Consider the following 27,287-nt stretch of genomic DNA (forward strand, 5'->3'; position numbering starts at 1 on the left):
AAATAAAATAATTATATTATGTCATTTTATTTTTTATTCTTTAATTTGGGTTTAAAAAAAATAATAAAAATTGTGCATGAAACCTTCCCAATCATTCCATCCATTGAAAAAAAAAAAAAAATCACGAACAGTGATTTAAGCTTTTTAATCATTCCCCTCGGTTCCCATCCCCAAAATCTTCCGAACAGGGTGCAAGTCTCTCGCTTAGTGTCAGACACTCACTCCCTCTCCCTCACAGACGACAGACAGAATCACGCTCAGGCCTCTCAGTCTCGCCATCTTGGTGCTCTCCTCTCCCTCTCCTCCCTCACCTGATCTCGGCCTCTCTTTCTCGATCTCGGCAAGTTGGCTTCACTGGCTCTCGCTCTCGCTCTCAAGTGGTTGTCGCCTCTGCCTTTGTTCTCGGCATCCCTGGTACTCGGCGTCCCTGACGGTATTCTCGCCTCTGTTCTCATACGCGGCGTCCCTTGTACGAGAAGATGGGTTCCATTAATGCTCAACTGACGTTTCTGGCGCTGGGAAGGGTGTTTGATTTTTGCCCCCTTTTCCGTTCTGTGCCTCTTGGTTTGGTTTGTTCTCATATTTCTTGGCTTGATTTGTTTGTTGGATCTTGGAAGGATATTTTTATCAAAATATTGTAAGACTAAGGTAAGCCATCTGTTTATATGTGTCGTGGAATCACCTTCTCAGAGATCTTTTATTGCTTTGTGTAACTGAGTTCTTAGTTTTTTATGAATTGATGAACTTTATTGCCTTTGAACATAATTACTTTGTAAGCCTTTTTTTTTTTTTCATTTTGATTAATGTTGTAAATTTGTGATGCACAAGATTTTATATTTTATTTTCCATCTTCGTGTTGGTAAAAACAAATAGAAAGTTCATTGAAGCCTCTAGAATATGATAAATTAGTATTACTTCCTCCTTGGATCGTCTAGTTTCCAAAATCCAAACAGTACACCAAAGAATTATTTTCTACAAAACTCAAAGATCAACCTCATCCGTGAGCATAAAGCGGAGTTGGGCCAAAAATATCTGAAACAGAACCGTGCCTTGCAACCTTTTCCTTTAAGGCCTAAAAAAGGTTCTGTCCAATAAGGACGCGGAGAAATAAGGACACTTGAGGGACATGCTTTTAAAATTTTATAAGAACTAAATCACAGGTCTTCTATTTTGACCCCAAAAAAATAAAAAATTCACAAGGTCTCCTACTTATAAACAATGTGACCTCAATACAAGGTTCACACTTCACGCAAGTGTTGCTTCGCGCAGAACTGGACAAAAATGAAGGACGTCATTTACAAGAGGAAAACAAAGCTTTCTTTGTTCAACCAACGTGCATGCCTGCCCTGGGGGAAGAAAGCCATTGTATAGCTAAATTAAAGAGTGGAGGAAGTTCTAGACTTGTGAATCTTCTCATCGTTTGCAGGCGGAGGTAGGGTACGGGATGAGCGTGCTGCATGATACGACGATGAAACGAGCTGTGCTATAGCAGGAACAGCCCCACCTGCAGTTTTTTTAGCCATGATATCATTAACTGAGCACAGTAATTGGTAAATCCACATCAAAATGATTTTTCAAGGGCAGGTCAAATCTTCCTATTCTATCCATGCACATGCACATGCACATGCTCTCGAGTGGGCCTAAATGCTAAATGACCACTTGAACATGAAAACGATTTTCGAGTCTCCTTTATTTACTGTGCTCTGGCTGATGGAGACCACTTAAAATTAGTATCAATTGAACGGCCATCTCATGATTAACATCACAAACACAAATCATCCTGAGAACAGGTACATCCTCAGACATTAGCGTTTGGACAAATCAAATTGTTAAATGTGAAAACAATTGGTTAAATTAATCTTTTGGCCCCTTAAATCTGAAGTTTTAAATTAGCCCTTTAAAATTAAAATGCTATAGAGGTTCCTGTTTCCTTATTTTTTTCCCACAAGTAACCATAAAGTGAGGTCCAGCAAACAAGTCGCTATTAAGATGAAACCCGGATGATTGTTAATTTTGCAAATTGTTCATAATTTTTCCCCTAAGTTTCGATCTTCACCTAGGGTTTCCAGAAATTGGACCGCTAGAAAGCCAACTACCTTCAGGCATATTTTCAGTCATCTCACCATCAACCAATCAATTAAGTTCATCAATATGATAATTTAGGGCATTTGTGGGACGAAATAAAAGACAAGGGACCATTTCGGCATTACTTTTAACAAAAAAATTAGTACAAGACTTAAAAATTAAAGACCATTTAGAGTATGTAAATCGAGCAAAACAACTCATTTAGAGATTTACCTGTCAGACCTGCACAGGCTGAAGAGAACACAATCACAGGTGGCGTCTGAATTGCAGAGGTTTATGTCAGTAAGTTGATGACTAAAATACTAGCATTCAATACATTAAATAGGCAGGAAGTATACTCCTAAAAGTACTGCAGCCACACCATATACATGTACAAGTTCCACATATGTTCTCAGCTTCAAATACACCAATATACGAAAGATGCCCCAAATATATCATTATGAACAAGGCCAATCATCACATAAATCAGTGCGCAAGAAACTGCATTCAAAACTAGGCCATAGAATATTGTATAATAGCCATAGGAACCTCAGCCTACCATAAAAACTAGGCTATTAAACCAAGAAGAAATGACTCCACAGGAATTCGGTGTTTTTGGAATGTGATTCTGGTCACTGAAACCAAGTTCAGATATTGTGTTAAATAACCTATCAAAATGGTCGGTTCAAGAATATATTTTTTTTAAAAGTGCCATCCCACCCCTAGTAAAGTAACAAAAATATCCAAATGATAATGATCCCTTCAAGTGAGTATGTAGCAATCGTGGTCACCACAAATTGATAATCTCAACTCTCAAGAGAGAGCTCTTCGATTTTAAAATTCTACAGCAGAAATAATTACCAACTTTGGAATGACGTATCAGTTTGCTTGCTTTCTATGACAGGTTTGAAGAGAAAAATAATTTATAGAGTAGTGAAGGAATGAAGGATGTCTAGCGTGGGGACTCCTGTTGAGCCCATATGAATGGTTAAATGCAGTGTTCAATGGAGATAGTCAGGGAATCCAATAAAAATAGCTGTCTGTTAAAAGTCTCAACCCTCATGTGTAGAAGAAATGCAACCATGGTCTAATTATTTCACCCCAACAAGAATCATTATAGGAGATTTGTGGCTATTCTTGCACTCAACAGTTCACGTTAAGTTGCCACCAAAGCTTTATTATCGTGTCATTTATTGGGAAGGAAAGAAGAAAGAGCTCCAAATTCACAGTCAAGTATATAAATGTGGCCATATATTTGGTAAAGATTTCAAAACTTCTACCGCAATGCTTTTATTGCATACTACAGCATGAATCAAAAATTTACAAAAAGAAGGAGAAGTGAGTAGTAAGAAACGTACACCCACGAGAAAATGCAACCACATGGGTCCTTTTACCCATCTTCGAACAACCGGCATAACTGCATTAGACAAGAAGAAAATCTCTTCAAATAAATAATTCATACTCTACACATGTGAATAACATGTGAGCTCAACGAACTTCAGGAAGTCTGTGGCAGAAGTGCAATGATCCAAGAAAGGGAGCAAAACATTATGTTTCTGGGTTTCTTGTTTGAAAGTAATTGTGTTGGTCGTTAATATGAAACTTAAAATTCTCATTCTTTCACTTTGAAACATCAATTGTCTTTATATAAATGCCATGAACAAAGTAATACAACAGAAATGATCTCATTCATCGTGCTATTCAATCCAAACTACAAATAAAAAATGGCTGTTAATGTTACAAACCGTGGTTAAATCCATAAAATGCACTTGCCGTGCCACCAACCGCTGAACCAATCTGCACAAAATTTGAATCCGAAAATGATGGCTTAAAGTTCAGGTGCCATAAAATTCAGATAAATTAAGTGCTCATCCCTACACAGTTAGGATCTTATGGTCAAAATTTTTTTCCCCAACCAGACATCTAAATCGAACTAACTTCGATAATAAAATTAAGCAAGCCACCAAGAGCGAAGAATTCACCATAGAAAAGCTATCCCTAATGAGGGGTGAAACGGTCCAATCACTGGTTTCCTGCAGATAAAGAGACCAACTAAACATTTGTATGAAACCGAAGACAATTCAGGGAAGTAGGATAAGTTATGAAATACCATATCTTTCGAGAGGGGCCCTGCACAGTGATGGCATCGAAAATTTTTACGATTGGAAGAAGTGGAGCCCTTGCTATTCGGAACGGAGCCTGCCATGGCCGCGCGCTCTGTAGATCAGAGCCAGACCAGAACCCTCAAAGTGTCTCCCTTTCGCTACACTTGTTTCGGGCAGGATTTAAAGTTCAAAATAAATAAATAGTTAATAATAAATAAATAAATACAAATCAGATCCAGAACCTTGATCAAAACCGATAAATACAAAACCTTGTGCATCACAAATTTACAACATTAATCAAAACGAAAACATAGGCCTTACAAAGTAATCATGTTGAAAGACAATAAAGTTCATCACTTCATAAAAAAACTCTAAGAAATCAGTTACACAAAAATCATGTTCCCTTGACCCAAAAACAACAAAAGATACTTGAGGAGGCGATTCCACGACACATATAAACAGACGGCTTAACTTAGTCTTACAATTTTTTGATGAAAATATCCTTCCAAGTTCCAACAAACAAAACAAGCCAAGAATATGAGAACAAACCAAGTTAAGAGGTACAGAACAGAAAAGGGGGCAAAAATCAAACACCTTTCCCAGCGCCAGAAACCTCAGTTAAGCATCAATGGAACCCATCTTCTCATGCAGGGGGCGCTGAGTATGAGAACAGAGGCGAGAATACCGTCAGGGACGCCGAGTACCAGGGATGCCGAGAACAAAGGCAGAGGCGAGAACTACCTGAGAGCGAGAGCGAGTGAAGCCAACTTGCCGCGAACGGATGAGGGAGGAGACGGAGATGAGAGCACCGTGAGCCGTGACGGAAGCAGAGCACCAAGATGGCGGGTCTGAGAGGCGTGAGCGTAGCTGTGCACTTGTGTCCGTCGTCTGTGAGGGGTAGAGGGAGTGAGTGCTTGAGACTGAGCCAGAGGCTTCTATGGGTTTGTTTGAGTTTGTCAAAAGTTGATCGGCTGAAAATTCATTGAATAAATATTCCTCCGATTAACTGTACCATCCTTATGGTTTTAAATATAATTAAATTATAATCTCCTATACAACTTTACCATGATCTTATAATCAAAAAAAAATTCATTAAATAAAAATTAATTTAATAAAAATTAGTTATTATAATAAAATTTATATTTAAATATATTTTTTAAAAAATTTTGATTTGATAAACTGATGATTATTTAAATTAATAATGATTTGTGCTTTTAAAAAATATCCTTTTAGATATATAATGCTCCCAAAAACGTTGATTTATGATAAGTGTTAATTTTTATTATGCAAAAATGATATATTAAAAATGTTTAAAAGATGTAAAAAAATTAAAATAACATAAAATTTAATATATTAAATAATAAGAATAAAAAATGTATAGTTTAATATTGAAAAATTTTAAAACATAATAAGGGCACCATGGTCATTTACAAAAATAGGTGCAACCTAACTCCCACTTGTAATTTCAAATTAATCAAAAAATAGACTTGGCAAATCTACATTTTAACCATATTTTAACTCACATTTAAAAAGTCATTTTACTCACCTAAAAATTAGTCAAACAATACTTAACATCCCAAAATTTGCAAAGTGAATTCCAACTGCCAAGCCTTAATTATGCAAATACACCATATGCTTGGCACACAGGATTGACTAAGTAAGACTGGGCTCAAGATTGGGTGGTACAAGTTTTTATGTCAAATAGGTGGTAGTAACAAACTTATTCCTAATTTTAGCATTGAAATTTTTATGATCAAAATGCCCTCATAAAAAAGTTGCCCAATTGAACTTGTTCCCTCCCCAAAATCACGATTACTCCTCTTCTATCATCACACATGGGATCTCCTCCAACATCCCCGACCTCACATGGTCCTCCATTAAAAATGACTCCAATGATAATAGAGACAGTCGTTATCTCTTGACAAGGACAAAATGTCGATGTGAGTGCGAACAGAAGTTAAGTCGGCGAATGTTGAGCGACTCTTTGCCCTCTGTCTATTTACTTCTGGATTTATCATCATTCCTTCTTTAATTCTAGGTTCATAAAATCAGGTTTCAAATCATGGGTTCATGAAATCAAGTTTCTAATTCTAATTTAGCAGTGGCCACTTCTTCAATCCCAGATCCATGAGTTGTGTTGTCGGGTTTACTTTCTAGAAAGGCATATCTGAAATTTTTTTGGTTGGGCTTTATGCATTCTTGTTCAACTTCATTGTGTTTGCTTGAATGAGACCCATATCCACAATTTTTTTTTTTTGCTTTGGAATTGAAAATATGCTTCAATAGTAGAGATTGTGGCAAGAGAGAGAGATGAAGAAGAAAATGCTCAATGATGAAACTTGCCGCAAGAAAGAGGATGATGATAATGAAGAAGACGGGGACAATGTTGTTTCTTCTTTGGCTATTTTTTTTCATTAAACTTAAGTCTTATTATTTATATTTTTTTAATCCTATATCATACCAAACATAATTTTAAAACTTGTTCTCACCTTCAATCTCACTCACAATCTTAATATTTTAAAATTTAATATCTTATACTAAACAAGACCTTAGGGACTTAGGGTTTCATTGTGAGGCACTGTGTTTTGGTGAGGAGTGAAGAAGAGTAAAAGAAAAGAAACTAAGTGTGGATCCTAAGTTATTTTTTTATGGCCTGTTAGATCAGGCTTCAAAGCCTACTTTTTTTTTTAACTGTCAAATTTTTAAGTTTGAATTTAAAAAAAAAGCGAGGGTTAAAATGGCAGCATTTCTTACTCGATGATTATTTCTGACTTTAAATGAAAATCAAACCTGTTTTTGTTTTATTCTTACAGAAGAAGAGTTACAAAATCAGTATGATCAGCAACAATAATTTAATTCCTTTTAATTATAGCAGTGATGATATTATAATAATTATTTTGATGGAATGTGGCTTTGGGTGAAAGCAACCCCTTTCCAGTAAAGAGCGTCACTATCAAACCAGAAAGATATACATGACGTCAAAAAGTGGTAATAAACATGAGAGAGAATGTTATTCTGAAGGTAAAAAGATCAATAATTAGATTGCTTTTAAAGCATTTACCACAATTATATTGCTTGTGAAACTCAATAAACATATTTCACATTTATTCTTTGAGCCGGTAATTCGGGTCAAATCCGACGGGCTAGCTCGAATTGGCTCGAAAAATTTTAGGATTGGGCTTTGAAAAAAATTCTGGCCAAGCTCAATCGGGTTCGGGCTTGGCCCGAATACCTGAATAAAAAATTATATTTTTTAAAAATATATATAATATAATAAATATTAATTAATTCTTTAAGTTTTAAATTATTTTATACTAAAATATCATATATTTGAGTCCTAGACATCGTTTAAGTATTAAAAAAATATATTTTATATTTTTTATAAAATAAAATAATTAATTTCAAAGTAAAAAAATAATTAAAAATAATTTTAAAAATTAAATTCGGGTATTCGGGCCGCCCGAAACCCGAAGGAATTCGGGTCGGGCTTGGCTATTCGGGCTTTTTGAGGAAGCGGGCTTGTTCGGATTCGGGCTTATTCGAGCCCGAATAAGCCCGACCCACCCGAATTTTCAGCTCTATTTATTCTGTCAATGCAAAAGAAGTCGAGTTTGAATTTGCCACGTGAGTAGAAAATGAAAGTGCAATTAGTGTTCAAATTACGCGTGTGGTTTATGGCTGAGCCTGAGGATATCATTGAAGAGGCCAGCTGGAGAATTTTATTCCGTCCCAAAAATTCAAACAGCTGAAATTTCAAAGCAATGAATTATTATTAATCACATTTTATTTGACGCTATTCCCACGACACATTATTTTATTACAAGTAAAAGGAAATGCAGCAGCCGTCTCGCATAGCCACTCAGCACAACAACGAAACATTAAAAATCAGAGTGAAGCCACCTTCACCTTGTTTCTCAGGTTTTCAGGCGTCAAATAAAATGTGATTAATAATGTTCCTTGCTTTGAAGTTTCAGCTGTTTGAATTTTTGGGACGGAATAAAATTCTCCACCTGACCTCTTCAATGATATCCTCAGGCCCAGCCATAAACCACACGCGTAATTTGAACACTAATTGCACTTTCATTTTCTACTCACGTGGCAAATTCAAACTCGACTTCTTTTGCATTGACAGAATAAATGTGAAATATGTTTATTGAGTTTCACAAGCGATACAATTGTATTAAATACTTTAAAAGGAATCGAAGTATTGATCTTTTTAACTCTAAAATATCATGTTGTCTTATGTTTATTGCCACTTTTTGTCATTATATGTATATCTGTCTGGTTTGGTGATGACGCTCATGGCTGAAAAGGAATTGTTTCCACTTAAAGCCACATACCGTCCAAATAATTGCTATACTATCATCGCTGCTATAATTAAAAGGATTTAAATTATTGTTGCTGATCATATTGATTTTGTGACTCCTTTTTCATAAGAATAAAATAAAATGGGCTAGATTCCCACTTGTGGAGTACGAATAATGAATTAATGATCCTTGAACGGCTCATCGCTTCAAATGTTACTAATTAAATAAATTCTGACTACCAAGAAGATGTTTTCCGTCAATTTTTTTTTTGGCATATTTAAATGTGGTATGCTGTGACTGATACTAAATATATTAATGTTAATCACTGTTTTCAGTAAAATGTAGCAATAAAACATCATTAAACCTAATGAATAACATAATATTTTACATAATCAAATTTTGGGTCAGTATCATATATTATCACCTGTGATTCATGAACAGAATACATGAAAGAAAAAGCTGGTACGCTAATTATAATTTGATTTTCTTTCATTGTATTTAATTATTAAATGTGTCAAATGAAAAAAAATACATACTACATCTTTTCAATATTATAAGACATTTTTAATGAAATTATACTTCCCATGAGATGATTAATTGTCTTCGAAATTAAATACTCTTTACATTTTTACTCATATTCAATAGAGTTTTTCAATTAAAAATATTGTTAATTACACTCCAAATTAAGGATTTTCTTTCAAAACAAATTTCATTAATTATATTTGAAAAGATTCAAAATGTTTTATATTGTTTAATATCTTACCTTAATAAAGTGCATCATATTTGTGAACGGAGGGAGTAAATAAAATTGCAAAACTGGTAAATTGGTCATGGATAATAAAGAGAAGAGCAAATAGCTGAGATAAAATTATAGGAGCTTTCCTAAAAATGAATAGCACTTCTTCTATTTAAAAATATAAGGTATTTTTAAGTGGTTAGATGTTGACAAATATAAAATATTTTTAGTGTTTTAAAATAAAATTAATATATTTTTTAAATGCCTTTAATAATTAAATTATTTTATATTTATTTTTATGTGTAACATCTTATTAAATAAAAATAAATATAAAAAATAATACTATTAATTTAAACACAGGTAATTAATTTATTGAAATGAAATCTGATTAAAAAATGTAACCAAAAGAGTACTCCGACATGGTGAGAGGTATTAATAAACATATTGAAAACTGAGCTAAGAGAATCAATTTGGACAATAAAAACAAGAAATAAATATGAAAAAAAAAGAAAAATGAATGAAAATGAATTATTCAGAGACAATCAAATATTAGAATTTTAATAGAAGATGGATGGAAGGATAAACAATTGTGGTTAGATTATGACATCACAAGTCATTTTTCTATGCACTTTGATAATTAAATAAGAAGAACGTAAGTTCTCTAGAGGGACTGAAAATGGAAATTATAGATAAAAACTTTAAATAAATGTTAAGATAGCTATTTACAGTTAAATTTGATAATATTTGCATTTGTCTTGTCAATTCCAAATGACATATAGTTATATTAAAAAGAGAATGACACTTTTTATTAGAAAAAAAAAAGAGAAAAAGAAAAAGTGACTTTTGTGAGTAAATGATCCTCTCATAAAAGGATGTGCATGGGTTTGAGTTTGACCAAAAATCAAACGTAAGAAACAAGATGAGGTTGGCTCCCTTTGATTTTTAAGGTTTTGTTTGTGGAAAAGATTGAAAATAGTATGAAAGCTAAATAAAAGTTAAAATCAAATGATCAAAACATATAGGGAAAATAAGTCAAGAAGCACTCATAAAATAATATGGGTGATTTAGTTTAAATAAAAATTTCTGAAATTAAAAGTCATAATTTATAAATTCTATTAAGACTACGTCGATTTGCAGGTTTTTGATACTAGACTCTTTCACGGAAAGGATAGTGCTAGGATAATTATTGTGTTATAGTTTAAAATTTATTTATTAATTTTAAGAGTTTAAAATTGTTATATTGGCTCTTCATCCTTTTATTATAGACATGTTGAAATCATGAATATCACTAAAAGCCACCTAGTCACATGGCTCCTGACTTATTTTCTTTTTAATGGTTCGGTGAACAATAATATATTGTATTTACAGTGTCGACTCTAAGCTGATAAAACGTGGCTCCTAACGCAACACCATGGGCACGGAAATCTTTCTATTTTTTCTTTTTTGGTAAAATGTGGGGCAATAGCCCTTTCATTATTTGAAACTAATTAGTCTAGACTTCGAGAAGCCTAATTGATCCCTGCACAACAAATCCTGTAACTCAACAGGAGGTTTCCTTTAAAACTTCAAACCTCCATCCTCTCTTTGACTCAAACTAGCTAAAAAATCAACATAGCAATTTCCCTCTCTGTAAGTATGAGATGCCCTCACTTCTCATTTAGAATTTTGCAAGTGCATAATATCTTGAAGGACTACTAGAAATCTCATTACAGTCAAACAATATGCTAAGGATACAAGCAACATAAATAGAATCAGCCTCAATGACTAATTTTTTAATATTCAAATTCTAAGTTACTATAAAATTAGACCAGACACCTAAATTTCAGCATCTATAATAGAACAAATACCTATCTTATTTACAATACTTAACATTCATTCTTCAGACTCATTCCTAAATAATCCCCACAACCAGCAATACCTGGCCGTCCTCTACACAATAAAATCCTCCGTAACCATACCCTGAACTTCAAAATTATTGAACAAGACATTGCTTCTTACCTCTGAAGAACTCTTTCCTTCCAAAATCTCATCAATAGCCCTAATATTTTGCCTCACATTAACCCTATGCTTATCACTAAATTCCTCCTTTCTATTCTTGTCTTTACATTAGTAATATTAGCTAGAGGCACTCTTACTTCTTCATTCTCTCTATTATTCCCTTTCTTACTTTTCCATTAAACTTTCTCCCTTTGCCACCATCACATCCTCTCCGACTCCCTTTCTCCCCTTCCTCAATATTCACCTCCTCAACTTCAAGTACAACCAATCTTGAATTGCTTGTCACATTTTTAAAGTGGGAAACTTGTCTCCTTCTTGTTCTAAGCCTTTGAAAAATCCTCCACTTACTACCCTTCAACTTTTCACTCTTCATTCCTTCTATATTTACTTCCTCCTGCTTTTTAAGACCATCAACTCCATCTTTACTATCACAACAATCCTCCTCAACATGCCTAGACCTCCCACATTTCATACAAAGTAAACTCATACTCTCATAATAGATTGACATCTTAACTCCATTCACAACAAATTTAGACAACAAAGGCTTTGTCAGATCCACCTCAACACACAATCTATCAAAATGACCTTTCTCTTTTTTTGGCTGCAGGAATATCAACTTTAATTACCCTACTTCTCTTTGACCCAAAATTATATAGCAATTTCTTCTCAAACAATTCAAAACACAAATTTGGCAAACAAACCCAAACAACAACTATAGAAATTACCTCTTTCATAGGCATGAATCTTAGCCTCCATCTCATCACACTCAGATAACTATCAACCATCACCCAATTATTAGTAAGAGCCTTTATATAATCCTCATCATTTTGAAACTTTGCCAAAAAGAACTCATACCCAATATCTACTACATCAACCTTTCCTCTCTTCCCCTAAGTCTATGCAATTATTTGATATAAGGGAGCACTTGACACTAGTTTTTCCATCACCTTCACAATTAAAGTCCTTGCCAATAGAGCCATTAATCTCTTGCTCCGTTTCATTAATGATAAAGTTTGGGCATAACGGATCATCTTTAACCACCCGAATGCCCTCTATTAAATTCAAAATATCATTAAAACCAGTGTTGACATCCTCTTCAACCACAAAACTCTTATCACCATTCCCTTTATCTTTCAACATCAACAAATCACAAAATGACCTGCTTGGCGTCCTTTCCCATTCTCCAAATCTCCTTCAACCATCCAATCCTTACTCATTAGAACCATCGAGACATTACTAAAGAAATTCTCAACCTCTTTCCAAACTTTCCTCTTACTACAATCCAAAGCATCCTTTTCTTCAGCCACAAACACTACCCAGTCCCCAGTGACTTAACGTTAGGGCCAAGCCAAGCAAACAAGAGCATTGTTATTTTCTCACGCAGTAGTACATGGCACAAAAAAGGATGAGCTGTGGCACATATGTCGTATGCTATGGCGCATGTGTTGTTTTCTGCACAAAATCTTATTTTGAGATTTAAAACTCATTGTCTTGAGTCTCATTTGATTTCTTAGCTTCTGCATTATTTTCAAACTCTGTTTTAAGCATTATAAGTATCGATTGAGAGTTAAAATGTTGAATTTGAGGAGAAGATTTTCTCTTTTATGGAATTTTACAACTTTGGTAGTTTTTTAAAGGTTAATCTCTTGATTACCTTAATTTTGAAGTTAAACATAGTTAAGTAAAAGAGATCTTACAAAATGACTCACATTATAGTATCTAACTTCTAAAGTATATTTCAAGCAAGTTTTGTTCTAGTTCAAGCTTGATTTGAATCCACTAAATCTCATAATGCATGAATGATAGCTAAAACATGCGTGAACTTGGCCAGATCAAACATAAAATGGACATATAAATAAGGATGCATTCTAAAGATTTAACATTTAAGTTCGAACAACTTATGAACCTAAGATTATTTTTATTATAATATATTTTTACCATTTTCAAAAACATGTGATACCTCTCGTTAGTTTTTATAATTGAATATAATAGAAAAACAAATAAAATAAACTAATAAATCTAAATCTTCTTTTAGTCTTCATGTTTTCTTTGAAGGTCTTGTTACTTAGTTAATTCTTATAATTTGTATATATAACAAATATCTTTTTTTAGTTTTATTATAATAAAAAGCATATGGTTCAACCTGCCAGGCCTCAAACAATGGGTATTTTGAAAAATTATATTTAAGGGTTTAAGCCTACCCATTTCTCAGCTCCAAATTAATCCTACTTGCAAATCATCGGTGGATGGTTCATTAACTTCAAATGTTATTAATTAAATATATTCGGAATATGGAGACGATGTTTTCTGTCAAAAGCAAATTTTTTTATTTTGCATATTAAAGTGTGGTATGCTATGACTGATACTGATTTTTTTTTTTATAGAATACTAAAATATAGTATTGTTAATCACTGTTTTCGGTAAAATACGGCACTAAAACATTATTAAACGAAAACAATTACATAATATCTTACATTATCATATTGTGGGTCAGTATCATATATTATCACATATAGGATTCGCGAACAGAATATATGAAAGAAAAAGCTGGCACGCCAATTATAATTTAATTTTTTTTCAATTGCATTTTATTGTTAGTTGCCAAATGAATAAATACATAAATAAAATTGAAGAATTGGTAATTGGACATGAATATAATAATGGAGAAGAGCGATAACTGAGATAAAATTATAGGAGCTCTAGATACAACATGCTAGGGGATATTAATAAAAAGATTGGAAGGGAACCAAACAAAGAGAAAATTTTGAAAATTTAAATGAGAAATGAAAATGAAAAAATAGGATTGGATGAAAAAGAATATAATTATTCAGAGACAATCAGATGTTAGAATTTCACTTGAAGAGGGAAGGATATCTGCACTGAAAATAATTGGATGTCAGTTAGTTCCGTTACCATGGACTGCGAGTGAGATCATAAATAAATAATTGTGGTTAGACTATTACACCGTAATAATTTTTAAATGAACTTTGATTTAATTAAATAATAAGAACACAATTTCTCTAAAGTAAAGGCATTGAAAAATTGAAAATATGGATAAAAATTTAAAAAATGTTAAGTTAGCTATATTTAATTAAACTCGATATATTTAAATTTGTTTTGTGAATTCCAAATAACACATAGTCATATTAAAAAAGGATAACACTTTTTTCTTTAAGAAAAAGAAAAAAGTGGCTTTTGTAGCTTGTAGCTAGATGATCCTCCCCAGTATATGTTTTGTTGTTCGGGGTAACCATTTTCCTTGTCTCATTATTCCTTCTTTCTTTAATTCTCTCATTATATTTGATTTTGTTCCAATTTTTATTTTTTAATGATTAAATGTACAAAAATTTAGATTTAATTTTGTTTGTTGAAAATCATGAGAATGAAATTAAAACTAAATAAAAATTAAATTAAAATTTCAAAATGTATCAAAAAGCAATGTCAGAAGTAATCATAAAAGATAAATAATCTAGTTCAAATGTTAATGTTTGAGATTAAAAGTTATGATTCATAAAATTTGTTATGGGTGCATTGATTCTAAGATTCATGGTGTTATAATCTTGTTGAAAAGGATGGTGCTAAGATAATTTATAATTGTGTGAGAGTTTAAAATTTATCTATAAGTTTTAAGAGTTTTAAATTGTTATATTTCCTCTTCATCTTTTTGCCATAGACATGTTGAAATATATTAAACCAACCACAAAAATTAAAATATTATATATTATATATATATATATGTGATAAAATTAATTAATCAGATAAAAATAGCTCACACGTATTACAGATTTAAAATAAAATATCTAAAGATTACATTTGATTACACATTAAAAATTTTAAGTTTTTAAGGCGTTCATATTTATATATTTATATTTATTACTTTTATTCGGAGCAGCTGGCACGTAGCCATTAAATGTCAATATGTCATAGATAATGTGGCAGGGACAATATAGTAATTTAGAAAATGGCTATGGCCTATCCTGGGAAGGACAGGTTTAGGGTATCACGGCGCTCTTCCCTGTCGCTAAACCCCTCCGATTTTTTTTTTTTAATTCTCTTTAAAATTCTTTATAATATTATAATCCGACGACGAGTCCACGGCCCAGCACCCCCACCGCCTGTAACTCCCGCACTAATCACATGAAAAATACTTAACTCTAAATATTATAGTCAATAAATAAATAAACCTGAGCCGCCTGAGCGATTCACATAAATAAGCAGGGAAAGAGGTTGAACAACAGAAAACAGAGCTGTTCTTATCTCACTCTCTGCTCTGTTTCTCTTTCCATATATCTATACATTCCACGAGGAGCTCTGTTTTCTGGATAATCTTGTTGCCTCTCCTCCTCTTCTCATTTGAAAGCCATGGCCAGCATCACATCCATATTCTCTTCTTCTTCCTCCCCCTTCATTGCTATATTGCTGCTTGTCACTATTTCTGGTACGTTATCTACTCCCCCCCCCCCAACTCCTCCATCAATATTCCCTTCATCAATTTTATACACTTTATGTTTTTTCTCTGTCATTCAACTCTTACTACAATGTCTGGTCTCAGGATTTTACCATAAATTTCTATCTCATTTTTTGAATGGGGTTTTCCAAGATCCAAGTTTTTTGTAACGGGCCTAATGGTTGTCAACTTACTTCTCTGCTAAATAATTTATGGGTCATTTCCATTCATGCATAATTTCCCCCTCCAGCTCGATCAATTTTATTTGAAAGCAAACTACTTCTATCGAACCCCTGACGCGTGGAGATAATTAGTTGATTAGGAAATCCTTATTCAAAGTTGAAACTATTGTAAGATGTTTCTTATCAGTCTAACTCTGCCTTGTACTCTGTTTTTCCAGATTCTTGTCTGCAAATTCGAGGCGCAGAGTTTGGAATAAACTACGGACAAATAGCCAACAATCTCCCTTCCCCTTCTCGTGTGGCTGGTCTCATAAAATCCCTCAACGTCAGCAGAATCAAGCTCTACGATGCCGATCCAAACGTTCTAGCTGCCTTCTCCAATTCTGATGTCGAGTTTGTCATAGGACTAGGAAACGAGGATCTCGAGAACATGAGGGACTTGTCAAAAGCACAATCCTGGATTCAACAAAATGTTCAACCATACCTCTCACAGACCAAAATCTCCAGCATTACCGTAGGAAACGAGGTTTTCACCAACAACGACACACAACTGAACCAAAATCTCGTCCCTGCAATGCAAACAGTGTACCACGCCCTTGTCAATCTTGGGTTGGATCAACAAGTTGCTGTCACAAGTGCTCATTCTTTCAATATTTTATCTAATTCTTACCCTCCTTCGTCTGGTGCTTTTAGGGAAGATTTGATACCATATATCCAACCCCTTTTGAGTTTTCATGCTCAAGTGAAATCCCCTTTTCTGATTAATGCATATCCTTTTTTTGCCTACAAGGGAAGTCCCAACGATATTTCATTAAACTATGTATTATTTCAGCCAAACTCAGGAATGGTTGATCCAAACACGAATCTTCATTATGATAACATGCTTTATGCTCAGATTGACGCTGTGTATGCAGCGATCAAAGCATTGGGTCACAGTGATGTTGAGGTTAAGATTTCTGAGACAGGCTGGCCTTCCAAGGGTGATGCTGATGAAGTAGGAGCTTCGCTTGAAAATGCAATGTTGTACAATGGGAATTTGTTGAAGAGGATAGAGATGAACCAAGGGACTCCCGCGAAACCTTCGGTTCCTATTGATATCTACGTGTTTGCACTTTTCAACGAAAATATGAAGCCTGGTCCTGCTTCTGAGAGGAACTATGGTCTCTATTATCCTGATGGTACTCCTGTTTATGACGTTGGATTACAAGGTCGTTTACCAGAGATGGTCGTTCAATCTGCATCCAAGTCCGACGTAAGTGGACATCCATCGAAATGAAAGACATACACTAAATCCATTATTCTCTATCTTTTTCTTCATTTCTCAGGTTTTCTGTGTTGTTCTGCAGGCCTTGTTCGTGGGTTTTCTTGTCTATGTCTTTACATGCTTGGTTTCTGTTTTTGAGATTTCAAGGTCGTGATCACCAGTAGGGAGAGATCAAAGGAAGCAGAGGAATCGTTTTGCAAGAGGAAGCCATGCAAGGTCAGAAAACATGATCACCCCATTTATATATTTGTTCAGGAAAACATATTACTTTTGGTACATGATAAGTAGGAGAAACCGGCGAAACTTTTAGGAATCAATGGTAATATCAAATGAGCATATGATCATAGACAGTAGACACAAGGGATAGAAAGTGTGAAGGAGAAAGTAGAGCAGAAGAAGCAAAAGGGAAAGCGTTTTTGATGCCTCCATATTCAATTTTCCATGACTTTGTAAATGTAGGTCTGTAAAATGAAATGAGGGGAAAGTTTTGGAACCATACTTTTTCCCCCCCCTTGATCATCAAAAAATAAAGTTTTGGAACCATACTGTGCAAAGGTTGTGCTCAATGGTATCTAACAAAGTAGACCTTGTCAAATGCTGTCCAAGTGGACTCTTTTCACACACAAACGAGCAAAATATGGTAATGGGACTCTATCTTCCTCATCATCCCACTTGTAATGATGCATGCCAGTGAATAAATTCCTCTCTGTCTTGAGCAGCACAAAAGTCCAAAGAGGGTTGCATCAGATTAGAAATAAACAGCCAGGATCTCTTTGCCAGATTTTCAGGAAACCTCACAAAGTTCTTGTCTCTCCCTCTCAGCCTTATCCCCATGCCTCCTCTGTTTGTTCTATTTTGCCGTGATCATCATACCATACCAGTTAACAGTAATCTTGCCAATTCCTTTTCACGTTACCCCAACAATTTTGAACTGTTTTCAGACATGCGTATCACAAGGTACTTGTACAAAAAAACCTCGCAATCGTAGTTGTGATGAGCATATGAACGTAGAAGGAAACATCTTCAGATGCAGGAACCTACCTGGTTTAAGAAATCCTGAACATTGGTCGAAAAAATCACGGGAAAGAAATTCAAAAAGGTGACACGAGAATCACAAAAGGTGGGCCACTGAGGTAATGGTGGCTCTAGAGCTAACGCGATGCAGATCCAACGTGCCTTTCAATTGTTAAATTAAAAATGTGACGTCATCATCAATGACTCCCTGGATAAGGTTGACAAACGAATGCATTCTTCCCACTTGATCAATTTTCATTTTTTTTAAGGTCAAATAGTGTGGTTTTGATTTCAAACTAGCTAGCTAGCTGCTTCCATGCGTTCTTCACACCTTTTTTCTCATTCCCTTTTGGTGCACGAAAGATCAGTGCCTTTTTCCCCTCCCTAATCTGACCCTATTTTTCACATACAAACAGCAATAACTACATGCTTTTATAGACTTTTTCAAGCCAGTCAATGCTGTAGCAGCATTGAATCATACAAAATATTCAGATAAAGAAATGTATATGCATGTGTCAGTATGATGAAAGGTATGCAAGAAGGGGGAAAAAAACTAGTTGATATGTGTGCTTAATTTAATGCTAGTTGGGTTGCAATTTGCTGGGAAACTGACCAAATTAAATGATAAAAAAGAAAGAAAGAAAGCAACTTAAACCTACTATGCATGATGCATGAGGCGTATGTGGGATCTGGCTGGCCAGTTTTGACATTGGATTTAATGATTTAAAGAGTTTTTTTTTTTTTTTGAAATGCTATTGATGAGGAAGGTGGGTGACTGCTATCGATCGATGGGTTTAATTATTGTTGCCTGGGAACAATGTTGATGAATCAAATTCATTTGTCTGCAACTTTTTTTTTTTTTTGTGTGTGCAGGAAGACCAAAAGTGATACAACTTTTTTTGGTCGGCATAGATCCCTTTGCTTTCAGGCTGACAGCTACGCCACCAATCCATTCTTGTCGCCTAAACCCATTATTCATATTTCATACACTTCAATTAACAGATTTAATACCATAACAGAGCCAATAAAGATGCAGATGTGAACAATTAGCTCTTGAAGCGATTCTTTTATAGAAAGTTATAGATCACGTCCTCTTCTTGTTCTTTTTTCCCATTTTTCTTTTCTCACAGATAGTTAGGGATTAAATATTATTACTGTTAGTCGATTGTAACATTATTGGTTTGACTGTGTTTTGATAAGAAGGTAGAAAGATTTGTTGGATTTTCAGATGTTATGTGTACCAGAGACTTCGTCTTCGTGTGCATTTTGTAAAGAGCGATTATTCTGCTGAATTATGAGTCTATAATAAAAATTTTATATATTATTTTACAAAATGAAGATATCATTTTAAAATAAATGATTATCTTTCATGACATAATAGTTATCGATAATCAGCTAGTATTCTGTAAACAATGCCAGAGGCAAATGATGCTTGAGTTGGTATTATATTGTTGTATTGGAAAATTGTCCTTAATATACATACATACATATATATATGATTAAAGAGAAAATGAGTAAATACTCCCTCCATTTTTATATGTAAAAAAACTACAACTTTTAACATGTTATTTTATATAAGTAAAATCACATTTTTCAATAAGTATTTATTGTAAATTTTTTAAATTATGCTTTATAATTTTATTATTTATAATCATAAGAGGCAATCAATCAAGGGTTGATTAATACAATTAATGAAGAATATTATAGTTTAATTTTTTTATTTTACATACACAATTAATATATTTAACTGATTTTCTTAAATTATGTGATACAATTTTTTTTCTATAAATAAAAACGGAAAGACATAAAAATAATTGATTTAATAATATTCGTGAAGCCAGCTTGTCTATGAAGTTTTTTATTTAACAAATGAGAGAAGTGATGATAAAGGCGAGTCGTGCAAGCAACCATATCCATGATGGAAGACAAGGACGACCTGTTATCATTATTCATCAGATAGTAAGAAGTCTGGGCAAAATAATTATAAATAACAACAATAGAGAAACGCAAAATAAACAAGCAAACATGTCTTTTGCTTCCCTCCTTTATTTGAGTAGCAGCCTTGTCAAAATCGAAGAGCATTGTGTTCATACATGCCAGAAAATCTAGTTAGGTGATGAAAACAAACATGTCAAAATTAATTTTGAGATACTCCTTTTTTTTTTAAATGAATAATTTTGAGATATCCTATACATAATGAATAAAATAATTCGCTACTTTTGAGTATAAATAAAAGTAAAATAATAATGATAATGATAAAAGTAGCCTGTTCTTGCTCTCATGAACGATTGAACGTGGCTGTTCTCCTGATTACATATTGATTTTTACACAAAAAAATGGTTACCAGTAAACAAGAGATCTCACTTTCCCTCATTCAATGATGATTATTGCATTATTTTATGTGTTAATTATACTTGTGATATTATATAGAGCAAAAGTTTGAAGAAAGAAACAAATAAGAATAATTTGGCCGGCGGGCACAAAGAGGCGTCCCTTGGAGATGAAGAAAAGTCCAATAATGTGAGAGATGGATTACACGCAAATTAATGGAATCTTTAGAGGATGATTGCAGGCAGAACTAAACACAAGGCATCAACGGCTTTGGGACTTTCCGCTCTTTGGGGATATATTTAGCGCTCTCTTCATTGCTACTATTACATCTGAATGCATATATTTATGTGATTTGGAGCCACGTATTTACTATATAATTATTGATACATCACGGGCCACGTATTTACTATATAATTATTGATACATCACGTATTATTTATCACTTGATTTTTGAAATCAAGACAATAACTTTTGCTCTTCAATATTCTTTTAATTTCCTTTCACAGTATTTGTGTGTCTTGGCTGCTATATCTAATCTTCAAATTGGGATATTTGGTGATCAAGTTCCCTATCTCTTGCTACTAATTAAGAATTTAAGGTCACTGAAAAATTTAATTATTCTCGTCGCAACGTTAGATTTCAACCTTCTTATATGTTACTACTCTATTTTTATTCAAAAATCACTTTCAACATATTTCACCTGTATTAAGAAAAACTTTAAAATTTATTAATTCTGTTTTAAAATTTAATAAGTTTTTAACTTTACTCCTATTAAATATACACATTTTAATAATATATTTTTTCTCTCCAATATTTGATGGAAGGTAAAAAAAAATTTATAATAAAAATGTAATGATGTGATTTATAAATAAAATTAAAAAATTTTTCTCTCTTTACTTTATAAATAAAATCAAAGGAAGTGTGGAACAATTTCGTTAGGAACAAGAACTTGAAATCTCCTCTGAAAGTGTAAATTTTTTACTGTGAAACGATCTCATAGTATGGACGTAGGTATCAATTTATTATTCCTATCTTATATTATAGGCACTTTTTTTTTTAAATTCACTTCTAGTCGTATTGTATATGGCCGGTCACCTTTGTAAAAATCTAGATTGGTATGGTGATATTTTGTCATTGAATAAGGAGATTAAAATGTGCTTTCATGCTGAGAGACAATAAAGTCTCGACCTTATGTGATGCACCCCAAAAAATCACAACTCATTTGTTTGGACTTTCCCTTTCAAATCAAACACAAAATCAACGTACAATAATATATAATATTCATAGCCCAGCGCCACCTATTCTCAAAGGATCTAGTGATCGCCCATCCAGTCGTGCACAAAAGCCCCCGTAGCTGCCATTATTCAAATCAAGGGAAGAATGACATCTTTTTTGGAGTAAAATTTTAACAAATTTTAAAATATAAAAAAATTTCTTCATCCTTAATTGATCTTTTGGTTTTGTCCAAAAAAAAAATCTTTTGACAGCATTTTAAATTTACAAATTTACAACCTATTTTCTAAAATTTATAACTTCTTCCACTTTAATTTGCAACTTAATTTTTTAGTTTAATTGAAAAACATAATTTTATTTTATTTTATTAAAAAGCATAATTTTAATATTATATTTTATAAGATTATTTATTCAACTTCAAGAATTTACAATGTACTCTTTTGAATTTGCAACTTTATCTATTATGATTTACAACTTTTATGAACACAATATCTTATTCAATTTCAAAACTTTACAACTTACTCACTCTAATTCTATTTATAAAGTAAAAAAAAAACAATTTTTAATTCTTTTTATAAATCACATCACTAATTTTTATCATAAATTTTTCTTTACCTTCTAAAAAAATATATTATTAAAATATATATATTTAATAAGAATAAAATTAAAAATTTATTAAATTTTAAAATAGAATTATAATGAGTTTTAAAACTTTCTTTAATACTGATAAAATATATTAAAAATAATTTATAAATGAAACTAAAAAAACACTCTATAATTTGTACTTTCATTTGCTATAGTTTCTTGTTAAATGTTAAAATTGTGTTTTTTTAATAAAAAAAAGTTGTGTTCTTAAATTAAATTAGAAAACCAAATTACAAATCAAAGTAAAAGAAGTCGCAAATTTAACTGCAAATTTATAAATTTAAAATTTTGTCAAAACATCAATTAAAGATCTAAAAGACTTTCTTTACATTTTAAAATTCACTGGGATTTTGCTGAGATAAAATGATTCCATTAAAACTCAAGTGTCATCCTCCCTTATTCAAGACATTTAATCTCTTTGTTCCATGCCATCTTTCAATGGAAGTCAAATCAGCAATGCACAAAGAAGAAAGCAACACCACTCGAAGTGCAGGCCCATGTTGGGATGGGATGTATAACCCGTGTTCATTATTCATGTTGGCATATCATTTACACGAAGTTTATTGCCCAAAAATTATGTATGGAAAATCATTGCACCCTAAGAAATTTATTGTCAAGAAAATTCATGAATAAAAAAAAATTGAAGGCAACATAAAAAAAAAAAAATCCTTGAAATGAGTATCACCGCAGCTACTCAATCATATGATACGAGGAAAGGAATAACCATAGACATGAAGGCGTCATATGAAAGTGTTGCTGAACCAGTACAACGCGTATCCTTCTCCTTAAATTTGTCAGTCAGGCCCTGAAAATTTCAACAAGGCAGCTTGTAACTATAAGCACATTTACATACGAGAAATAATACTTGATCTTGCTATACGAACTCCATGATCCACTAAACCAACTAGTGATGTTGCTCTAGTCTCGAAAATGTCTGGTCCTCCTGAGTTTTTTTCAGCACGAGTTTAAGGATGATAACAGTTCTAACATGCGATTTGAACCTTAGCTTGATGAATCTCTATAGTTTGTGGATATATGTAAAACTATCCTTTTCTATAGGTAAAAATATGACATCTTCCTACTTGTTTAGTCCATGTCATGCAAGCCCCTAAATCTATGTGGAGAGGAAAGAGAGAAATTCAACAACTAAATTGACCCAGCCAATGTCCAAAAATATTCCAGCCAGATTTGAAAAACCAGAAGCAAAATAGGCCTGTTTCAATGGGAAGAGCAGAATATAGAACAGAAAGAACAAACACAAACAGGGGACATATCCAGATCTTGAAGAGCGCTGCAAATTTTACCTTGACAACCATCCCACACCTGCATGTACAGCTACAAAACATGAGATATACAATGACATTTAAGATCTCCCAAAGGAAATAAGAGCATTGAGAAAAACACTTCAAAGATTCATAGATAAAAGGCCTTACTCAACAAAGCTGTCAAATCCAAGTTCAACTCGTCCACCACTTCCATTACTGTATTTGGAAAGTAGAAGTTGAAGAACTGAAGCTGGTACTGCGTAGCCAATACCATACAGTGCGTCTCTTAGTTCTAATGGGTCAATTTTCCCACTCCGATCCCTATCATATCTCTCAAATATGGCCTGCGAATGTAGCAATCCAAGATTGGAGGCATTAATAAGAATCATATGGAGTGAAGTTCTGACATAACACGTGAACTTCACACTCGTGTCAAAATTGTTCAAAGCTTAAGGTGTATAGAAAACCATGCCAATTAGCAGTAATTCAGGTAAAGATAGCAGCCACAAGTTACACAAAAAAGATGAAATAGTATAATCCATATGCACAAGTTCCAAAAGACCATTTTAGTTGACGGATTCAATTGTCTTCCCTAAGATGCATGAGAATAAAGCTCAAAATTGGAGATATTTTGCGATATTGTTTCCTTTAAGAGAATAAAGCATCATGAGGAAAGGAGACTGCCGATTGAATACTATATATTCGGATTCACAAATGAACGATTTAGTCCATGTGTATACGTGATATTAATAATAATGAAGAAGATAAGGTGACAACACAAGAACATAAGAAGTTATCTGAAGGAAATGTTTGAACAATTAAAAAGAAACTCACTCGCCAATGACCAAGGCAACTCCAGAGAGCTGCAAATTCTTTGGGCCCTGTAACAGCAAAAGCACTTGGCATCAACAAATCGAATAGCTCCATAATAGAAGTCAAAGATTCCAATTATAATTCACAGGCAAGGAAAACCACAGCAGTCTGACAACGGATAAAGACAGGAAAGAAAAAGACCTTTCAAACAAATCCATAATTACATGCGGAAAAAAGCTAGATCCAATATCAACATGAATACCCTAAACCCACTAAATCACATTATTTTTCCAGTCTCCTAAGCTCCTACTGTCAAATAAAATTCAATCGGCAAAAGAGGGAAGAAAAAGGAATGTGCAGAACTAACCAATTCTGATAGGGTCATTAGGATTCTTGAAGAGAAACATAAGAAAACGAATAGTCCGAAGATCAAACTTGTGAAACCCATTAGATAGAGCTTGCTGCAACTCTTTCTCTTCAATAAACCCACTTCGATCCCTATCCACCGCCTGAAAGCTCCTTATCACATCAGGGTGCGTCCCCGGTGGAAAACTAGGATACCCAGACGACGACGACGAAACATGTCCATAGCCACTCCCCTGATAATAATTCGAAGAAGTGTTGGCCGAACCTTGCCCATAACCACTCCCGTGGGGATAATTTGAAGTGGCCGAAGAACTTTGCTGGTAACGACCTCCATATTGATGATAATTTGGAGAATCGGTGCTTTGTCCGGTGTAGTAACTAGGAGGCACCTCGCTAGTCGTAGAGGTAGTATTATAAGGGGGCTCCTCAGGAAGGGTTGGAGCGGATGGAGCATAGGATTGAGAACTGTATCTGCCGTAGGAAGACATGGGAGGAGCTAAATTCCGGTTCCAGAAAGGAACAGAGAGATTTGTGAACTGAGATATCTAGTTTGACTGGAATTGGGTTGAAATTTGAAGGAGTTAGTTAAATTACAAAAAGGTAGGCGTGAATCAGAGAGCTAGCTTGGTCGGCCGGAGGATATGTCGCGGCGATGCCCCGTGGAAAGTTCGCGGCTTTAACTTGGAAAGCGCTGGAATCTCAACCCGGTCCTCTTTTCTACAGTTTTATGTATATTCCTTTCTATTTTAATCTTAAGGGCTACGTTTTCTGTGGGTTTGATGCATGAATTGATACTGTTAGATAAAAGGCATTAAACAGAATGACGCGAATCAATTTGATCTCTCGGTGTGCCCTAAACCCACCCCCCCCCCCCAAAAAAAAAAAAAAACCAAGAAGAAGAAGAGGAAGGAAAGAAGAAAACTCATCCGTAAAAAAATGACAATAATAAAAAACTCAGGTAGTGACGTAGTGTTTAGGGTAATTACGTTTGCCAAGCTCAATTATTGGAGTTGGCTTTCCTCGCAGGGAAGTGCTGGGTGAATAATCTAGATTGTTTAAATTTAATTTTTTTTAAATTTTAACTTTAATTTTTTTAAAATAAAAAATTTACATAAATGATAAAAAATTTTAATAAGTCAGTTTATCAGTTTAGATAGCATATATTTAATATTAAATTTATAATTTAACTATCTATATATATTTTGAATAGAGTAGTAGGTGTAATATTTAATTTTTTTAAAATTACATAAATTTTTAATATTAAATGTGAATCATTTCTATTAAATATGGATTATCAATTTATTAAATTTTTTCTCATTTATATAATTTTTTGATTTTAAAAAATGCAAAATTAAAAAATAAAAATATTAAATTCAAACTATTCAAATTAAATTTGGATAGTTCAGATTGTTAAGAAAATGATGAAGAGAAAATTAAACTATTGATTAATGAAAATGATATAATATTGATAATGAAATTGATCCTTCACTTAAAGGATTTATCACACTAATCTATTCACTTGAGTGATTCTCAAATCTCACTTTGAGGACTAATTTGAGGTAAAGACTTATGTTAACTTTCCTCTTGAAGGTGGGATGAAACTCTTTTGGTAAATACAATGATATGATCCCTTTATATAGATTTAGTGATATCAACAAATGAGGTGATTAATACTAATCACCCCTAATATTCTAACACCCCCTCAAGTTGACACCTCTTTTAACTATAGGTGCTCAACTTGCCAATAACAATTACAAGGAGGGAATAAAAATATATTTGGAATATTAACAAAAACTCATTGATCAAATAGACCAATACAAATTAAACCATTCCTTTTGAGGAGCTTTTCTAGCTTGCCTTGTTACATTCCTCTCTCTTCAAGTCTTCTCAGCTTCATCTTTGACCTTCACACAGTTCTTACACTGAAACCTTGAGATGCCTAACATGACACTTCTTGCAAGCTCCTTAATCCACGTCCTCATAACAACTTTTTGTTCATTGCCAAATGAGAAGCCCGAGGCAATAAAGCATACCATCCCATTCATATAATTTTGTGGAAGCATACATGCGCATCAACACTCTTTGTATAGTAAGACAAGGCCAAATATAATATTACTAGCAGCACCAGTCCTGTGAAATTTGGAACATCTTGCACAAGCTACAATAATTGTTGGTACAAAATTCAATCACAAACCTACAATTATCCTTGCCCAAAGACTAACAACAACACACAAAAATGGCTGCCAATTCTTGACATCTTTCCAATCATTTGAAAGCACCATTGCCTTCTTCTCAATGCATGAAAACACCACCTATCATGACATGTAACTCACTTTTTTTTTTTGGAAATTCTCATAGAGATATCTCTCGAATCCTTCTCTTGATGTCCATAACCATGAGGTAAGCTTCAACAAGCTCATTTCTCATTTTTGCTCCAATTTCATTTGTTGTTGCTTTATTAATTTCTCACTAGAAGATGAAGACTTTAGAAAATGGGTTTCCACTGAATTGTGTTTC

The 27,287-nt window shown here is 33.4% G+C and overlaps 3 protein-coding genes across 11 annotated transcripts; 1 reads left to right on the forward strand and 2 right to left on the reverse strand.

Moving 5' to 3' along the window:
- Positions 1–881: 881 nt before the first annotated feature.
- Positions 882–5,134, reverse strand: LOC129314243 (uncharacterized). Of its 5 annotated transcripts, none has more exons than XM_054957613.1 (8): positions 4,911–5,134; positions 4,764–4,826; positions 4,175–4,327; positions 4,047–4,097; positions 3,810–3,861; positions 3,423–3,481; positions 2,299–2,344; positions 882–1,504 (listed from the first exon to the last, which is right to left on the reverse strand). In XM_054957613.1, the coding sequence occupies exons 3-8, from the start codon at positions 4,268–4,270 to the stop codon at positions 1,377–1,379; spliced, it is 432 nt and encodes a 143-aa protein (XP_054813588.1). In that variant the 5' UTR covers positions 4,271–4,327; positions 4,764–4,826; positions 4,911–5,134; the 3' UTR covers positions 882–1,376. The 5 variants fall into 5 exon arrangements, with proteins under 5 accessions (XP_054813588.1, XP_054813587.1, XP_054813589.1 ...); XM_054957612.1 differs by having other exon boundaries at positions 4,175–4,332; XM_054957614.1 differs by lacking the exon at positions 4,764–4,826 and having other exon boundaries at positions 4,175–4,332.
- A 10,294-nt stretch (positions 5,135–15,428) lies between these two features.
- LOC129313726 (glucan endo-1,3-beta-glucosidase 14-like) lies at positions 15,429–19,409 on the forward strand. Of its 2 annotated transcripts, XR_008594039.1 has the most exons (4): positions 15,430–15,648; positions 16,058–17,091; positions 17,186–17,319; positions 18,991–19,409. XR_008594039.1 is itself a non-coding variant. In XM_054957070.1 (3 exons), exons 1-3 carry the CDS (start codon positions 15,573–15,575, stop codon positions 17,255–17,257), a joined length of 1,182 nt encoding a protein of 393 aa, XP_054813045.1. In that variant the 5' UTR covers positions 15,429–15,572; the 3' UTR covers positions 17,258–17,683. The 2 variants fall into 2 exon arrangements, 1 of the variants encoding a protein (XP_054813045.1); XM_054957070.1 differs by lacking the exon at positions 18,991–19,409 and having other exon boundaries at positions 15,429–15,648; positions 17,186–17,683.
- Positions 19,410–22,814: 3,405 nt separating this feature from the next.
- Positions 22,815–25,584, reverse strand: LOC129314677 (probable calcium-binding protein CML48). Of its 4 annotated transcripts, none has more exons than XM_054958185.1 (5): positions 24,772–25,578; positions 24,426–24,472; positions 23,760–23,935; positions 23,631–23,661; positions 22,815–23,131 (listed from the first exon to the last, which is right to left on the reverse strand). In XM_054958185.1, the coding sequence occupies exons 1-5, from the start codon at positions 25,256–25,258 to the stop codon at positions 23,021–23,023; spliced, it is 852 nt and encodes a 283-aa protein (XP_054814160.1). In that variant the 5' UTR covers positions 25,259–25,578; the 3' UTR covers positions 22,815–23,020. The 4 variants fall into 4 exon arrangements, with proteins under 4 accessions (XP_054814160.1, XP_054814161.1, XP_054814158.1 ...); XM_054958186.1 differs by having other exon boundaries at positions 23,631–23,649; positions 24,772–25,565; XM_054958183.1 differs by having other exon boundaries at positions 22,815–23,661; positions 24,772–25,584.
- Between the last annotated feature and the right edge of the window lie 1,703 nt (positions 25,585–27,287).

This window comes from Prosopis cineraria, unplaced genomic scaffold, assembly GCF_029017545.1.
Source record: "Prosopis cineraria cultivar Desert tree isolate PC_DT_omini unplaced genomic scaffold, ASM2901754v1 PC6, whole genome shotgun sequence".
NCBI lineage: Eukaryota > Viridiplantae > Streptophyta > Magnoliopsida > Fabales > Fabaceae > Prosopis > Prosopis cineraria.

What these genes read in the sequence shown, in the direction of transcription:
- LOC129314243 (XM_054957614.1), bottom strand. Translation starts at nt 4,270, where the DNA reads ATGGCAGGCTCCGTTCCGAATAGCAAGGGCTCCACTTCTTCCAATCGT. An exon ending in TTAGGGATAGCTTTTCTATG is followed by an intron (nt 3,862 to 4,046) that starts GTGAATTCTTCG and finishes AATTTTGTGCAG; the next exon opens with ATTGGTTCAGCGGTTGGTGG. An exon ending in ATTTTATGGATTTAACCACG is followed by an intron (nt 3,482 to 3,809) that starts GTTTGTAACATT and finishes TGTCTAATGCAG; the next exon opens with TTATGCCGGTTGTTCGAAGA.
- LOC129313726 (XM_054957070.1), top strand. Translation starts at nt 15,573, where the DNA reads ATGGCCAGCATCACATCCATATTCTCTTCTTCTTCCTCCCCCTTCATT. An exon ending in GCTGCTTGTCACTATTTCTG is followed by an intron (nt 15,649 to 16,057) that starts GTACGTTATCTA and finishes CTGTTTTTCCAG; the next exon opens with ATTCTTGTCTGCAAATTCGA. An exon ending in AATCTGCATCCAAGTCCGAC is followed by an intron (nt 17,092 to 17,185) that starts GTAAGTGGACAT and finishes GTTGTTCTGCAG; the next exon opens with GCCTTGTTCGTGGGTTTTCT.
- LOC129314677 (XM_054958183.1), bottom strand. Translation starts at nt 25,258, where the DNA reads ATGTCTTCCTACGGCAGATACAGTTCTCAATCCTATGCTCCATCCGCT. An exon ending in GTTGCCTTGGTCATTGGCGA is followed by an intron (nt 23,936 to 24,425) that starts GTGAGTTTCTTT and finishes CTACATTCGCAG; the next exon opens with GCCATATTTGAGAGATATGA. An exon ending in GGATTTGACAGCTTTGTTGA is followed by an intron (nt 23,662 to 23,759) that starts GTAAGGCCTTTT and finishes CATGTTTTGTAG; the next exon opens with CTGTACATGCAGGTGTGGGA.